General features: G+C 40.6%; 1 protein-coding gene across 1 annotated transcript; it reads left to right on the top strand.

Moving 5' to 3' along the window:
- The first annotated feature begins 14,842 nt into the window (after positions 1 to 14,842).
- Positions 14,843 to 15,648, top strand: LOC143891847 (uncharacterized). Its single transcript, XM_077396355.1, has one exon. It carries the CDS (start codon positions 14,980 to 14,982, stop codon positions 15,646 to 15,648), a length of 669 nt encoding a protein of 222 aa, XP_077252470.1. The 5' UTR covers positions 14,843 to 14,979.
- The last annotated feature ends 2,340 nt before the right edge of the window (positions 15,649 to 17,988 follow it).

Raw genomic sequence — 17,988 nt, 5'->3', positions numbered from 1 at the left:
GTAGGATTGATTCTCATAATAATAATAATAATAATAATAATAATAATAATGAAGCTGTTGATTCTGCTCTGGATTCTTCATGGTTAAGCCACTGATGAAGCCATGCCATGCAGTCGTTTCTTATGTTTTTTCTTTTGATTTCCGGAGGGAGTGCTTGTCTAATTATACGATGCATCTTTTGGGAAAACTTTGACTACCAATCCCTCTTCTGGAAAGAGAGTAACTATGATTGGTAACCCTGCTAATAGGCTTATCGAAAGCAAGTAAAACCATAGGTTTACTGTGAATTGACAACACCATCCTTAATTTTTTTTTAAAACATCCAAATTCTCTCCGAAGGGCTTATTTGACGACAACGTCCTTAGTTTTAGGGCGTTTCAATAATAGAATATACTTCCCTTCAGTTTGTGAACACAAGCAACCACCTTGTGATAATCGACAACAGTTTAGTCAGTGGACATAGAATAAACAACAATCAAATGAATCTTAGTAAAATGGGTGAAGTGAAGCCAAGGAGTACTTGTTAAAAAGTAATTTGTAATTGTTAATTCTAGAATATTGTAGACCATGTATTCTTTAAGAAATATCTTGAATGTGTCGGTGGGAAGAAGTGTCGGTTGTGTAGAGAAAAATATCTAAGATCTAGAATTCTCAATGTCAGTGTAAGATGATTATAAATATGTGGATGTATCTTCATGTTAAGCAATCAAGCAATGAAATAAAATAAAAGCTTCTAAGAAACATCTCTTCTTCTTCCATATCTCCAACAGTACTTTGGAAAGGTTGGAAGAGGAAGAACAAGTAGAACATAAATTAAAAAAGAGCAAAAGGCCAAAGTATCAAACATGGAATCTACAGGCTGCTCTCCTGCGTCGTACCCGCATTAGTCGTGCATGGAGATCAAATATCATGGCACCTATGTCGTACCCCGCGCATGCTAGCCAAGTATAATTTCAATCTGAAATTGTACCAGCTAATGGAAAAGCTATAAAATAAAGTGAATAGTGCCAATATCAGACTTGGAATGAGTACTCCTATCATCTAGCAAAAGTTGTGTGCCAGTACACTAGCTTTTTTCACGTGGGAGTTTTACATAGAAGGAGTAAAGTCAGAAAGGGGCAATAGAATTTCACACCACCGATATAGGGTCTCTGTTTAACATGGCCATTTCTAAATGTTTCCCTTTCTACTGCTTGTTCATTCTCATGATCCGAAATACTATGGTTATGACTGTGGCTTCTCCCACGGCGTTGCTGCGGTGTTCTGCTTCGATTCCTGCATGCCGAGTGGGCGTACCTAACAAGAACTGTTGTACTGCCATTAGCAAACATATCAAGAGCCAGAATCGCTGTGCTTGTGTGTGTAAGGTTTTGTTAGGGAATGGTATGGCTGCTCTGCCCACCCAGTGTTCTACTTTTTGGTGTCGAAACTGTAGTACGTGCAATTGTGGAGGGAAAGACTAGGGAGATCAGACCCTATGTAGTTGATGATGATTAGGAGATGTGTGTTTAGTCTTATATATGGTGTGTTGTTGGGTGTCTGGTTACTTGTTTGAGCATGTTTCTAGTAATGCCTATGTAAGTGTTTAGTTTTGTTGGTTATGGGATTTAATGTGCCTAAGCATCTGTATTATGTAGTTCATTTGCTTGTGACTACTGAAAACATTTTGATAGCCTGGTTGATCTCTCTCTCTCTCTCTCCTAGTATGACCCCGTGGCCCCACAACGGCCCCCAGCCAGCTACGTGGTGCCGATGCTCTCCTTTTGTTTGTTGTTTACATCTTCTCTTCTTCTTGCGTATTCCGCACATTATTGGGTTCTACCTGGGTCTTACCGCCCTTTGATTTTCATAAGAACCCTTACCGGCTTGAATCTTCTCAATGGAGGGGCCAGCAAGGCCTTGACATGGATTTTCCCATGAAATTGGGCGAATCAAATTCCTTAGAAAAATATGGTAGAGTCGCCACCTAGGTTCGGGCCTAGGACCCGTATTGACTCTCTCTATTAGCACCGTCTTGCTTTCCCAAAGGAAGGTCCGTGTTCTAGTTACGGAGTTGGAAGGTGTTACGCACCAACTCCACCCAACTTGCATTGGTCTTTACTAAAAGCAGGATAAATTACACAAAATGGAATTCACTTGCAAGTTGAGACAAGGAGCCTCTTCAATTATCGATCACTAGGAGAAGGGAGGACAAGGCTGTCAAAGGTCTTATTCTCCTTCCTCTTCTTGCTTGGTTTTGGGAATGGGAGATGATATTTTCACCCCCTCTGCAGTACGCATTCACCACCCTTATAACATGAACAGTGGGCAACTCTAACGCTTTTTGACGTTAAATCGATCACATTACTGCAGGGGGGGGGGGGGGGGGGGGGGATATCGTCGCCCTTGTGAATAATCTCTTGTTTTTTATGGCCTTTTGTTTAATTAGTCCATAAGGAAATGAGAGAGAGAGAGAGAGAGAGAGAGAGAGAGAGAGAGAGAGAGAGGTGGGCTGGTGGTTGAGGAGTCAAGCCATGGACTGGCCTACCTTCTTAACCATTCTCTAGTCTCTTATTAACCAAGTAAACCTATGAATGCTGGGCCCACTTGGTTTGGGCTGGGGTCTCGGGATTTGGGTTACAAGTAATCTAAATCCCAAGATCTCTGACCCAATCAAGTATGTGCCAAGGCTCTTGGATCCTAAATAATCAACTAAGCTCTAGTTCTAATTAAGTACTAACAAACTGAGCAATTAATTAAGTAATCAGAAATATTAATTAAGCAAAGCTAGTAGAGAAATTACCACGAAAGCATGATTAGTGGTGCGACGATGTCCCTTCAGGCAATCCGAGCTCTCCTGACAGTCCAACGCCTTATGTGGTGAGGGCCTAGGCTACTCGAAGTGGACCCGCAGGGGGAGATAATATCTCAAACTCGATGGGGCCACAAAGTGTGCGTGCAAAGGAAAAACTCTTCTTAATGGTGGGGACTCTTTCAAGATCCTCTAGGGATTAGCCAAAGGTACTCCTGACTCCTGTGGGCGTACCCTTGGCCCAAATTGTCCTCCTCCCTTTACAGAAGGAGTAAAGGCTTTTATGAGGTCATGGAACGAGGCAAGTTTTGGTTATGGTCGATGTGAGAGTATTCACTTTGCATTTTTTTAAAAAACTGGGGGCAAACCCGTATTAGGTGGGGGAGTTGCACGTGTGACCATGGGTCAGCGAGTCCTCGTATAGGCCTACCTTCTGGTTGTAAACGTTTGGAGGCTGGTGGTGAGCTCAGGGCTCGGGTGTTTGTTGGAGAAAATCTGTGTAGTGGTTGAGAATGAAATGAGAAGATGCTTCAAGGCGCGTCAACGCTCTTCTTAAGACGATATTCGCCCCCACCAGTAGTGTGCAAAGGGGACCACGAACTCGCCTCCAAGATACAATGAAGCTTGGTTCCAAACCGATTGCTTGACGACGTTCTGCACTGAAAGGAATCAAGCCTGAATCACCTTTGAATTTTGCAAGTATTTGAGACACAAGAGTTCTGTTTCTGCAGAAAACAGAATACTTGAAAGGATTTCTAAAAACAGTAAAACAGTAACTTTTTAGGGGTTTAGAGAGAGAGAGAGAATTGTGTTGGAAATAGTATTTCTGGGTATGCCAAAGTAGAAATCCGAATTCTGTATAGAATGAGTATTTTCTACTGTTTTTATAGAGCTTCTGGTGGCTTTTCCCATTGGAAAACACCCTTTGTGGACATCCTTTTAGCAGGTTTGAATTTTGATCATTAGATCGCATCTAATCACGACTCTACGGTTCAGATCAATCCTGGAGTGACCGTTGGCTTATGTAAAAACCCTTCCAACTCCGTAACCGCTAGATCTCCCATCCACGGTGCAGATTGCACCCTTTAGGAACTCGACCGTTGTGTAGAAGAGACACAATCCAATGGTCATAATCAACTAGCTGTTACACCACGATCCGACGGTTCGGATTGCACCCGCTCACGCACTATCCATTGGAGCCCCTAGGCCTGCTGGGCCAACTGTTGGGCCTGAACTCAGGCCCAACGGCGTGCGAAGTGCAAAGTGCGCCTAAAAAAGCGCCAATAAAGCGCCCTATAACCCATTGCCCACGCCGCGCGAGCGCGTGCGCGTTCGCGTGTTCAAGTTGCACCGTCCCGCAGTTCAACCCAAGGCTAAGACCATTATGCACCATAATAAAGAAGAGAAAAAGGTAAAGTTTTATAAGCCCAATTTTTCTTTTCTTATGAGTCGGTATGGGACTATCTTTTTCACACTACTTTTGTACTCTTCTCTTTCTCTTGCAAAAAGCAAATATTTCCAAAGAAAAGTTTTTCCTTTTCCAAAACACACTTAGAAAACATTTTCCAAACACTTTCTTTTGACCAAAAAATAATATTTTGAAAATCAAAATCTAACAATTTTTCTACTGTTTTTAGAAATCCTTTCAAGTATTCTGTTTTCTGTAGAAACAGAACTCTTGTGTCTCAAATACTTGCAAAATTCAAAGGTGATTCAGGCTTGATTCCGTTCAGTGGAGAACGTCATTAAGCAATCCTTGATCTAAAGGTGATTAATACACTTGATCTTAAGATTGTTGGAGGAAATCTGTGTAGTGGTTGAGAATGAAATGAGAAGATGCTTCAAGGCGCGTAAACGCTCTCCTTAAGATGATATTCGCCCCCACCAGTAGTGTGCAAAGGGGACCACGAACTCGCCTCCAAGATACAATGAAGCCCGGTTATATTCGCCTTGAAGCATCTTCCTATTTTCTTCTCAACCACTACACAGATTTTCTCCAACAGTGTTGTGGTTTGAAAAAGTGTTTTGGTCCTTGAAATATAGGTGTGATCGCTTCATCGACTGGGTCCTATGACTGTCGGTTTGAAAATGAGGTTTTGATTTGAAATCCGATATCGCGCGTTCTGCAAGCATATAAAGTGTGCTACTCCTCTCACCAAGGTGATACATCATTGGGTTCACTGTCGTGGACTCTCATTAGTAAGTGGAGCAAAATGAAGAAATGTGTGTTTAGTCTTATATATGGTGTGTTCTTAAGTGTTTGGTTCCTTGTTTGAGAGTGTTTCTAGTGATGCCCATGTAAGTGTTAGTTTTGTTGGTTATGGGATTAGATGTGCCTAAGCATATGTATTATGTAGTGCATTTGATTGTGATAATAAAAAATTAACATTTGATATCGTAGTTGATTTGGCTTGTTATGGCTGTGAGCTCTCTCTCTGTGACTATGTCTCTCTCTCTACTAGTAAGGCCCCATCCGATGCACGGGGTGACAAAAAGGTACGCTTTAAAACTGTTTACAAAAAGATGCATTCGTAAAAAAAAGATGCAATTTGAAAATGCAAATGCAGGAAATGTTCGGCAACCATTAGAATAAGGTTTTCCTCGATTTTTTAGATGTGGACAATAAACACATTATGTTAAGTTATATTAGTTGATTAAAATATTGATTGAATGATTGTTTAAGAAGGCTTTTTGAAGGAAAGATCAAAGCCATTGAAACTGGATCATAGATAATGGAGCATAGAGCTTGAAGCCAAAGTGTTAAATTCTAAAGCTAAGAGAAGATCCATGGAGCTTGAAGCAAGATCTTGATGGCTTTCTCAAGATGGATAACTTTAAGACTATGAAGAATAGAAGATTTAAGTCAAGTCTTAGGTTGTATAACTAGTCCCTTAATGGACTTGTAAGTAATGAAACTAAGGTAGACCTAAACAAGGCTAAGGCCAAGTGACCTTAAAATGAACATAATATGAATTGCACACAAGTCCAGATAGTTGAATGGAGTTTAGACTATGAAAGAACACATTCAGTGCTCCAGACGGTCGACTGTGGGGTTTGACAGACGACCATGGCAGTTTTGTATATAATGAACAGAAGCCTTCACAGTTGACCGTTGTTCTTAACGATCGATCATAACCTGTCTACGGTCAACCTTGCATAGGGAGGATTGAGCATGCAGGGGACTAAGCCAACGGCTAGTCCCAATAGCTAGTTCCACAAACGACCATGGATTGTCCATCCTGCCCCTGATGTAAATGCCGTAACGGCTAGTTTTGGTTCTAAACCTCTATGATAGGGGTCCTAAGGTCCCTAAACTAAAAAAATATGACACTTGGGCTCATATTTACCAATATACAAATGTTAAACCCTTAATGGCATCATTTGGGTACCGTTAAGGGATTAGATAGGCTTAATTGTATATCTTTCTTGAGAGACACTGTAAGTGAGCTATGCTTGTAAATTCACCATTGTAAATGGTTCTTTTATTTTCTGTTTATTCTTGTAATTGGTGGTAAGGGCACTGTATCAACCCTAGAAGGGTAAGCTTGGGGATAATGCTTCGGTTTGGTAGAAGGGCAGTGTATCAACCCTTGGATGAAGCTCGGAGAAGCTTGTAAATGGTTGTGGACCCCGATCTGAGAGAGACGAGTGCGGCGAGGGACGCGAGGTCCCCCTGTAATCCTCAAAGATCTCAACATGTGAAGGAGAGCTCTACCAAGGAACTCTCAAAATAGGTGCCGCTCTCACAGCATAGCATGAGTGGCGATACAAAACGAATGAGATACATTCTGATCCGGAGCCAGGGCTCGAAACCAAGATGTACCTAAAAATAACTCAGAGTCGCCATCCATGGATAGGCCATGGAACCCCAAAATCAAATCCTCTGTGCAATGGATAACCAGAAATGTATATGGGCTCGTGCCTGATTACGAATGGAGAAGGTCCGAAGAGCACCCCCAATTCGTCCGAGTGCAAGCACTTGGTCTTTTTTGCCATTTATTATTAACCTCGAAGAGTTTTGGGCGAAAATCATATGAAATGGGAACAATCCTCAGGAGTCGTCTACCTAAGCATGCATTTTCTGAGAATACAAATAATAAGTACATGAAAAAGATAAATGAAAGAGGTGCCATCTAAACATTGCTAGGTTATGAGTGACATACCTAACTGGTATCTAAGTTCTAGTGTGCAAACACATACATGCTACAGCTAAAGATATAGGTTTGCACAAGAAAGTAAGAAAACATAACAAAATATACAATAACACAACAAATCCTAAGACTCTAAACAATTTAGCCTGAGTCCTTGGATGGTCTGATATTCATCCAAAGAAGCCTATGTATCCCCGCCTCCACGAGAATCAAGGCAACGTAGTTCTTCGCGCCTATTCTAAGCTATGATGCCTAAGACACCTAGACCTCTATCCTATACTCGATCTAAAAGATAGGACTAGTTATTAAAACTTCTTGCGCGATTATTTAAATTCCAATGAATTGTGAATTTTAGGACATCCTATATGCCCTAGCTAAATGCAGGTTAGCCTTAAACTAATGCAGGTGGTTCCTACAACCTATGTGTATCTAGGCTGCTTCCTAAGGAAAACAAAGGGGCGGACTAACGCATCCTATTTCAGTCATCAGTCGGCGATGTGGATCGCCAACTGACCGGACGGAGGCGCTCCTATAACTCTAGGACAAACCCCTAACTCTAACACAAGCACACAACAACCACAGCAAATCAAGGACAACCCCCTAACTCTAAAGAAACTCTCTATCTAAAAGAAACTCCTAACTGTAAAGAAAGAGCTTTTCGAAATCAATGTGTTGCTTATTCAAAAAGGTTTAAAACGCTATTTCCAAAAGGTTTGGCTGGACTTGGGATACAGATCCCAAGCTGCACTACGTACCTCGTGGAAGAGGATCAAGCCAACGTAGTTCGAAACGAACTCTCCTACTACGCTCCTAAAGCTTTAAAGCATTTCAAAATGACTTAAGGTTTTTGATATTTTTCAACTGTTTTTGAATTTTAAGAAATTTCAATGTTTTTGATGTTTTTAAAGTTTTAACATGCTTTTTTTTTAATTTTAAATTTCAATTGTTTTTGTGTTTTAATGTTTCAAGTGTTTTTGGATTTTAAAATATTTTCACCATTTTGGTCAAAGACCTAAGGGAATACACAAAGTGAAACCCTAGGGACGAAACTTAGGGCTAACAGAGAAAACCCCTAAACCAGGTAAGCTAGTGCCAAAGACAAAGACCTGATCTAACACTACCAAGAGGACGAATGAGTCAAAGACTCTCTAATAAAAACGCTAAAGGGAAAAATGAGTCAAAGACTCTCTAATAAGGACCAATGAGAAAGACAAATGAGTCAAAGACTTTCTAAAAGTAGCTGCTCTTAATATAAGGCTAGGTAAGCCTCCTAAAAGGGAGACTCTCTAAATGAGACAAGGCTTGTCTTCCAAATATGGGCTCCATAAATGAGGCAATGCATGCCTCCTAGACACAAAGGATACAAACAAAGGATCTAACAAGACTGGGCAAGTCTCCTAGTCACAAAGGATGCAAACAAAGGATCTAACGAGACTGGGCAAGTCTCCTAGTCATGAAGGATGCAAACAAAGGATCTGACTGGGCAAGTCTCCTAGACAAGAGAGGGGAGTGCTACTAGAAACGAGCGAGTCCCCTAAAGATGGGCTTGGGCTAGCGCCTTCATCGCCTTTGCAATGCAAGCCCTTCTAAAAGGGTGAATGATTTTCAAGATAATTCTAATACTACTAGTGAAAAGGTTGGGGTATAAGAAAATGAAAGGATCCCATACTTTCTAGATTTTCTTAAGGCCATTACTCATATAAGAAAGCATCTCCCCTAATTATCTATCTGAAGCAACCTGAAAGACTACTGATTTCCACTAATGATATTCTCGATGAAAAGAAGGAAATACCACTAAGAAAATTATACCAAAGCTATATGATGACCACAAAATAAGAACATGCTATGATTTGCATAATCTTTCCACCATAAGTACACCATACCTTAAAGCAAAGAGACACGTATAGACATTGAATCACAAATTATGAAACCTGAACACTGCTCATATACAAATAACGAGAGTTAATGCCATCGTCTAAGAGCATGATACTATTAACTCTCTCATCAACTATTCTGAAGTTATCTTTCTCTTTAGTAACACATTTCCAAATAAATATAATAACCCCGATAGCCTTACTGTTAGGCACTTGATTTAGTACAGACAATTACAAGAAGTTCAATTCTTCTGGCATCAAGACAAGATAGTACAAAGATTGACAATCAAAGTATGCAGTATCAGCGAGACTTTGTACATTTAAACTATATAACAGGGCAGATATTGACAAGCAAGGCTTATAATATTTAGGGGACAGGCCCAGCTCTACACACTCATAATCACATATACATACCCACACTATGTTAATGCCTTGCTTGAGCACAAAGAAAACACTAAGGAATTGCGAAATGAAAGTGGAAACATGCTCAAGAATCAAACTTTTCTTCACTGGATCACTCAAATAACTGTGCATAGTTTAAATGCACTCATTGAGGCTCATAGAACCAAAGTGAAAATTAAATCAAAGAGGGCCAAACTGTGGACAGCTTCGCGCCTCAAACCGGGGCTGAAATGTGCTTAAACATGGGCTGAATTGTGCTTAGAAATGGGGCTGAAATGGGCTTAAGAATGTGCGTAAAACCGGAGTAAACTACGGGACAGATTTGAGCCGCAAACAGGGGCTAAAATGCTGACCAAACTATACCCAAAACAGAGACTGGATTATTGTGCAGAAAGTGCGTAACACTTGTACCAAAACTGGGTAGAATTTGAGGATTAAATCTGTACAGGAGAATGAGCAAGATTTGTACAAAGACTGGGTCATACTGATACACAACATGATCACACTAAAAGAATTTGAAATGATTATGCAGTGTAAGTGACCTGAACATAACCTAGACTTTAATTGGAAAGATAACTATGGAAACCATATTGCACAGCAATTAGAATTAGTTCGTAACACAGAACGTTATCAAGTTAACTTGCAAACACATTATACTCAACTATAGGTCAAACACAAACTGTAAATAGTCCAGAGATTACATCCTCCTACCGAAGTGATCAGAAATAGCATGCTGCAAATGTCTTTTGCCACGCATTTTGAAGAACATTCTTATGACAAGCTCAACTGGAATAATCAATTTGGTGTGAAACAATTCATAAAACAAGACTTACACAGCCAGGGTATGGCATGGTTCATTCAAAACTAATGTCATTTCAAACCGCGAATTCATTGAAATACAAGCGACTCATGTTAGCAATAATGCCTAATAATTGGAGATAAACAAATCAAATCCAATAGCATAACTCAGACCTCCCCTTTTCTTCTTCTTCCTTTTTTTTTAAAAGCATGAAGACCAATAATAATCTTAGCAAGGAAAAGATCAATCTGAATGCAACAATATCAAGCTCGAATAAACCCAAGATGATCCAAAGACAAAAGAAAACAACGTGATCAAATAATTCCTACTCCCGCACCCTCGACATGGGGTAAAGAAACGAGATCACATAATGCAACAATCAAACCCACGACATGGGGTAAAGAAACAAGATCAAATAATGCAACAATCAAACCCACGACATGGGGTCTCCTGTGAAATCAGATGGTACTCATACCCTCGACATGGAGTAGAGTGGTCATCTGATTTTCTACATCAATTGAGCACGCATAACTTTCTAATCCATCTCCAGGACAATTAACACCATTTTACACCCAAATTTATGAACTGTTACCATACTTTCGATAGAGCAAAGTCAGCCATCAAAACCATTTTAGCAATACAAGCAGGGTTAGAAATGTTACCTGAGTTGCAACCAAAATTATCAAGTAGGAAAAGATATCGCGGCCGATTAGATCCGAGGAGAAGAGAATCGAGCTCTGCTTCAACAGCTTTCGGATCTAGCTTGATTACAAATAGGTCCGACCCAAAAATGACTTAAACCTATAGTCTAATGAAGGATAAAGAGGGTTGATGGTGGGGGAAAATGAAGTGGGCTTGGGGTGGGGTATTGACCGGAGTTGCAGCTATGAGTTTTGGATTTTAAAATAAAGGAAGGAGTGGCTGATGAAGGGGATAATGGGGGTTTTGGGGGTAGAAAAATGGTGGAAATAGAATGGGTTTAGTGAAGGATTTAATGGGGAAATGGGGTTGAAATGGGAGTAGTTGAGGGTGGACGGAGACGGCTGGAGAAATGGGGTTTGCCGGAAATGGTGGCTGAGATGAGATGAGAAGAAAATGATGGATGATTGGAGGTTGAAGGAGATGATGGGGATTGGGAGTGGAGGTGGGTGAGGTGGAGGTAACAGCAGATCTTAGGGGAAAATGGAAGGGGTTTGGGGTTTTGGATTTTGCAGAGAAGAGGAGATGGGTTTGGGAGTGTGTTCTCGGATTCCGGTGGGGTTTGCCGGAGATGGAGGTGGCTCGGATTTCGGTGGTCGATGGAGGTGGTAGTAATTGGAGAAAAGGGGTTTCGAATGAAGAATATGGGTTTTTAAAAATAAAAATCAATGGAGTAGAAGGGATTTAATGGCTGTGAGGTTGAATGGGTCTTGCCGGATTTAATGGCAGCCGGCCGGAATCCGATGGGTTTGAAGGTGGAGATGATAATGGAAATGGGGGTTTGTGATTTGGGTTTAAGGAGAAAATGGGAATGGGTTTAAGAAGGAGATTTTGGTGACGAGGGTGAAGGTAGCAGAAAAGGGGAGATGGTGGTGGAGCTCGGGTTCCGGTGGCTTACCGGAGATGAGGAATGGCCGGGGAGATGACAACTCCCTCTCCTTCTCTCTCTCTGCAAGTTTCTCTTCCCTTCTCTCTGCTATGGCCCGAGCCACCGGAGGAAATAGAGAAAGAAGAAGAAGAAAAAGAAGAGTAAGAAGATGATGGTGACCTTGGATTTAGATTTTGAGAGGTGGGGGTTGGTGGCTGTGATGGAAGGTGATGGTGAGATGGTGGTGGGGGTTGATCGGATTTCCAGTTGGAGGTTGGCCGGAGAAGAGGGAGTTGCCGGAGAAGATGCGAAGAAGGAAAAATGGCTGAGGTCCCTCTCCACGTTTGTCTCTTTGCTCGATCTTGTAGACACCCCATTTTGACCGTGCCCTAAACCCTCCAAGTTTGAGCAAAATCCCACCAAATCAATCAATTAGGGTCCCAAACTTCACCCTAAGCTAGGTTAGGGTCCCATCTGGCTCCCCGCAAAATTTCATCAAAATCCGAGCGTGTTTGCCTAGCGAACGGGTCGAGCAAAGTCGTAGTACAAGTTCGCAGAAGGGGGGTGAATTATCCTGGAACGGTACCAAGCGGCTTCCGAATAGGACACGATTCAATCGTGCGCCTATCAATTTCCGCGCAACCGCGCGCTCATAAAATCTGGGGGTGCCAATATCAATGCTCATTTTTCTATTATAAATATCAGGTTTTCTCTGTTTAAAAAAAAAAAAGAAAAAATCTTCATTTAGAGAGAGAGAGAGAGAGAGAGAGAGAAATAGAGAGAGAAAACCGATCTCACCCAAACCTATTTCTTCCGATCTTCTCCGATCAACCCGTTCTTCTCCGGCGAATCCTTGCCAGAAGTCATCCATCTCTTTCAACCTCCATCATCTTTCCTACCAGATCACAGATCCTTCAGATCTCGTTTTTCCCTAACCATCTTTTTCCCGATCGTCTTCTCCGGCAGATCTCCGGCCGATCCACCGGTGCTCTGGCTAGATCTGTAACCTCCGATCATATTCTCCATTCCTTCTTCACTTCATCACCTGCTAGCTACCGCACTACTTCATCTCCGATCATTCTACGGTCTTATTCATTCATCAGCAAGATTTTTCGATCTACATCTTTTTACTTTAGAGATCTCAGATTCTAAAGACCGTAGATCTGCTCATCCAGAAGCTCAGATCTGCAAAAGAGAACCGAGACGAATTCCTTTTCTCGCCTTCTCTGATCATCTTCTCTAATAGCCTTATCGGAGCTCCGAATGGCTAGCATTTCAATCAAAGCTTTAGATTCGAACTTAAAGCCGTGGTTTAATATCTCAAATATCAGATCTAGTTTCCGAAAGAAGCTTCAACAGAGGTATTTAAATATTTCTCTCTTAATTAGTTTGATTATTGATTATAATACTGAGTATTCTTATCCTTGAATTCATGATAAAAATTTTGATTTTAAATTCAAATCTGCATTAAAGAGAAGAACAGAGAAGAGAATAGCACTTTGATTTACTTTTGTTGTGGCTGAATTTGATAAGAAATTTTTTTTTGGAAAGAAATGGATATAGGAGATTCCGATGTACTCAATTTGTTTAATTTATAGTAGATCTGAAAGATTCAATGCACTTAAAATTCTAGATCCAAAGTTCGGTCCACAATTATGAAAAACAAGAATCTCAAATCTTGTAAATTTCATAGTTCATGTTGTTACAACTCAAAGATCGGTTATTCTTGTCATTTTACTATTCTTGGATCAAGTACTTGAACTTCCTGAGTAGAAATAACACTTGAATTCTGTTAGACATCATTGAATTAAATCTCTGTCGCCGATCTTGAAAATTCGTATGAATTTTTTACTAATCTTTTATCATTTATTTTTATATATACTTGTACAGTTTAACTGCAAATTTCTGCATTCAATCCATATTTTTTTTCCGCTTAACTTGTAATCTCATAATTGGAATTCATGTTAATTTCTTAAATTAGCTAAACTCTCTTCACTTCAAGTTCTGGCTGAACTAGCTCTTTACATGCATTATATCAAATAATTTCTGTCAGATTGCACAGTGAACATAGCAGAAACTTCAATTTCTGCTATATTCCTTTGAAGAAACCTACCAATTTCTCATCTAATTCCTTTGAATTCATGAACCTTGTCTTGTAGTCTGTCATTTCCTCTATATTATAACTGTTTGGTTAATTGTAATCTCTTGATAGTGTTTTCGTAATTTTATGCTAAAATTTCAACTTGCTAACTACCTATCTATTTCCTGAAAATTTTCTAATTGATTCATAGGATTTAGCAAAATAAACAAGTTTTTTTTTTACTCAGATATATCTATATCAGTATCAATCCACAATAAATCCTCTATTCTGTTCACCTCTGAATTCCACTCATATACCTGATAGGTTCAAGGAGGATATGAAGAAGTATGACAAAATTCCATGGTCCCAAATCTGCATTGTGCATGTAATTTCAATTTAGAACCAGTGCCCAAATCCATAGCCCTCTTGATAACAGTAGCCCTCACATGGCTTTGACATGTATAGCTCATTTTTTTTACTTAGTTTTATACTGTTCTTTGAATCTTATTAGAACTAGTATTTGAAGTTCTTTGCTCGAATAGAGAGGGAGAACAATATGCAATTGTTGAGTCTCTTTGTTGATGTGTTCCGTAAAGTAATCTCCATGAACTTATATTGTAGAGTTATCCTGTAAAATCTCATTTTCCTTACTATTGTTTCCTTAAAATTGCTCGATGGCATCAAAGCTCTTTGTTGCCCTCTCCTCCTATTTTCTTAGGATTAGTTGAAAAGAAAGGGAATATTGAAGGAATCAAGAAATCCCTCTCCTAGACTCTGTTTCGCATCACTCTTTCTATTATCTTGTATACATTCCTTTCTCTCTGTTGTTCGCTGATTACTTTATGATTTTGTAGTTTTCAATTGGTAGTTGTGAATTAAGGTGTGTAATGAAGGGGTTGCCATTCTCTGTTCTCCTATCGCTTTCTTAGCTTCTACTTATCAGGTATCGATTTTAGGGCTTATTCAAGGTTCATTTCAGCTTTCTTGGTTTTTAGTTCTTGGGTTTTGCTGGGGTTAAGGGATTTTATTCAAGGAACGACGAAGTAATGGTGTGCCAAGCAGCGAGCCAGACGAGATTCCGGGCATTGAAACATGAAAATGGGATTGCAAGGAGTGCTACCATAATCGTGAGAGTTATAGCATGCTTTCAACCTTTGCAGGATTGCCAGGCCGAGTACTTCCGCCATTTACTTAAACCTGTTACGTAGATTGTTTCCTTGTGTAGTCATTTGAATCAAGCTGGAGTTTTTAGTTTTTGAAAGAGGCTATTGTTTTCACTGCAACTAATCGAACCTGTGATACAATCTTTGGTTGAATGGGGAAAGACTGCGGCCCGTGGCATTATCGGCAGCATTCTCCATGGTATTCACTCAATTTGAACTGCCATAGCATTCCGTCCGATCCGGGACAGCAAAATATTAATCAGATGATGTTCCCTTCATACATGGCTTCTACAAGCAGAACCCTATCTGGGTTTGCTGCCTCTGAACTTTCACCTCTAAAATCAGTTGTCTTTAATGAACCACAAGCGTGGTATTGCTATGACACTCGCCAGAATGTCACTCGGGCTCCAAAGATGCTTGGGGAAAGTTCTGCTGTTTCTCCTTGTGGTAAGACTACAACCAATTTGGGTTCTGCTACTGCTAATAAGGGTCTCCTTTCATTTGATCAATCTGGGAACCAAACGAGCTTGATTTTTAGCTCGTTTGGTCCTCCCTTCCAACACCCAAAACCGATCAATGCAAGTGGGTGTTGTGCTGAACTGCCAATAAACAAGGATTCTCCCATCCCTGATCATGGGAAGACAGTGAGCTGGTGTGGTGAGTCAGATGAAACTCATGTCACGGGTGAGCATGAAAGCGAGATTCATGAAGATACAGAAAAGTTTGATGCATTACTGTACTCAGACGAGAATGACGATGATGAAGTAATTAGCACTGGCCATTCCCCAATCGAAATAGTAGGATATCAAAAAGGGCGATGAAGGCGCTAGCCCAAGCCCATCATTAGGGGACTTGCTCAGTCCAAGTAGCACTCCCCTCTTTACTTAAAAGACTTGCCCAGTCTTTTAGGTTTGTATCCCTTGTACATTAGGAGCCTTATCATTGCAAGGGCAATGAAAGAGTCATCTAGAGCCCAACCCTTTTAGGGAGACAAGCTATGTCTCACGAAAACATAATCAAATCCTTTGGAGACAAGCTTTGTCTCATTAGCGAGTCATACATAGGAGACTATCCAAGTCTCAAATAGAACACCTCCTTTAGGTTAAGGACCGACTTGGTCTGTTAAGAACCATTTCCTTTTTATCATTGCAAGGGTAATGGAGCCCATCTCTGTGTTTAGGAGACTGGCTTAGTCTCACTAGCGTCATTTCTTTATCCCTTCTTCTTTTAGGAGACTAACCTAGTCTCATTAGTACTCCTCTCTTAGGGCTGTGCACTAGGAGTCAATCCTTTTCTAATTTCAGAGTCAGTCTTTAGCATAGGAGTCTATCCTTAGCTAGAGAGTCAGTCTTTCAGTTGTAGGAGTCAGTCCTATCATCATAGGGGTTATGATTCTTTCCAACCTCTCATCAAACCATGTGTTTTTATCCACTCCTGCAAGGTATAGGATGCTGTCCAACCCTTGCAGAGTTGTTCTTCTGTTCATTCCCCCCACAAAGCATAGGATGCTGTCCAACCTTTGCGGGATATTCAGAGTCTATCCTCCCCTTATGATGATAGGATTCACTCCTCTTATGTCAAAAACTTAAAAAACACTATAAAACAACCAAAATATCAAAAACATCTGAAAAAACAAAAATCTCAAAAATCTAGAGTCATTAGGAGTAGTTAGGAAATTCTGTTTCAAACTACGTTGGCTTGATCCCTTTCAACAGGGTACGTAGTGCAGCTTGGGATCCACATCCCAAGTCCAGCCAAACTTTTAAAAATAAACATTTTAAATCTTTCAAAATTACAAAAATATTCCAACCCTTTTAAAAAAGATCTCCCCCTAGAGTTAGGAGTCTGTCTTAGATTTTTAGGGTGTTTTAAAGTTAGAAGTCGGTCCTGATTTGTATTGATATGGTGTGTCCTGTCGTGTGAGTGTCCCTAGAGTTAGGAGGCCTCGAGTCGATCGGTTAGACATTTAGTCAAACCGATGGCTAGACTAGGAAGCATATAGTCAGCCCATGGTTTTCTTTAGGATGCACAGTCTAGATACACATAGGGGTAGGGCCCACTTGCATTAGTTTAAGGCTAATCAACTTGCATTAGTTAGGACATATAGAGAGTCCTAAAAATTACAATTCACTTGAATTTAAGTAAATTGTGCAAAAACTTTAAAAATCAGTCGAGTCTAGTGGAATCGAGTCTAGGATAGCGGTTCTAGATGGTTAGGCATCGTAGTTTAGAATAGGTCATCGAACTACGTTGACTCCGATTCTTCCCGAGGCCGGGATACGTAGAGCAGCTGGGATGGACGGCCATCTTGGTCCGAGTCAAGTCGCATTAGAGTTAGGATTCATCTTGTCCAGTCAGGTATAGAGTTGATTTATGTTGTATGTTTTGCTGTGTTTTCTTACTTTCATGTACAGATCCTATACCTTTAGCTGTAACATGCATGTGTTTGCACACCAGAACTTAGACACCCATTAGGCATGTCACTTATAACCTAGTTTTGCTTAGGTGGCACATCTTTCATTTATTTTGTGTATGTGTTTATTTTTCATCTCTGAGACATGCATGATTAGGTAGACGTCTTCTCAGAGATATATGTTCTCATTTCATATGACTTTCGCTCAAAACTCTTCAAAATCAATAACAAATGGCATAAGAGACCAGGTGCTTGCACTTGGGCGGATGAGGTGCTCTTCAGACCTTCCGAATTCGTAACCAGGCACGAACCTTCTTTTTATATCTCTGGTTATCCGTTGCAACAGAGCATAGTATGGGATCCTTGGCCCACTTCCTTGGATGGCGACTCTTCTTTGTTTAAGGTACGCCTCGAATCTGGGCTAGTCCCCGAATCGAGAGGTATCTCATTTTGTATCGCCACTCATGCTGTGAGAGGCACATTCTTTCGAGAGTTCCCTGGTAGAGCTCTCCATTCACGTGGATGATCATGAGACTGCTCGTGTGGGGCTCGTCCCCCGCACCGCCTCTCTCGGATCGAGGTCCACAGATCTTTAAGAAAATAAAAAAAATCCTCCCCAATGCCCTGATTCGATGGTCTCTTGTAAGACCAAAAATATTATGCCCCCCCCCCCTCTCATATGGACAGCCCACCTCTAGTATATTTATGGATATTCTTTATATTAGCAGGGGGCGGCCCAAGTAGCAAA

Source organism: Tasmannia lanceolata, unplaced genomic scaffold (assembly GCF_043159265.1).
Source record: "Tasmannia lanceolata isolate RefF3 unplaced genomic scaffold, GAP_Taslan_0.1 ptg000015l, whole genome shotgun sequence".
NCBI lineage: Eukaryota > Viridiplantae > Streptophyta > Magnoliopsida > Canellales > Winteraceae > Tasmannia > Tasmannia lanceolata.
This window is presented reverse-complemented; position numbering and strand designations above follow the sequence as displayed.

What these genes read in the sequence shown, in the direction of transcription:
- LOC143891847 (XM_077396355.1), top strand. Translation starts at nt 14,980, where the DNA reads ATGGGGAAAGACTGCGGCCCGTGGCATTATCGGCAGCATTCTCCATGG.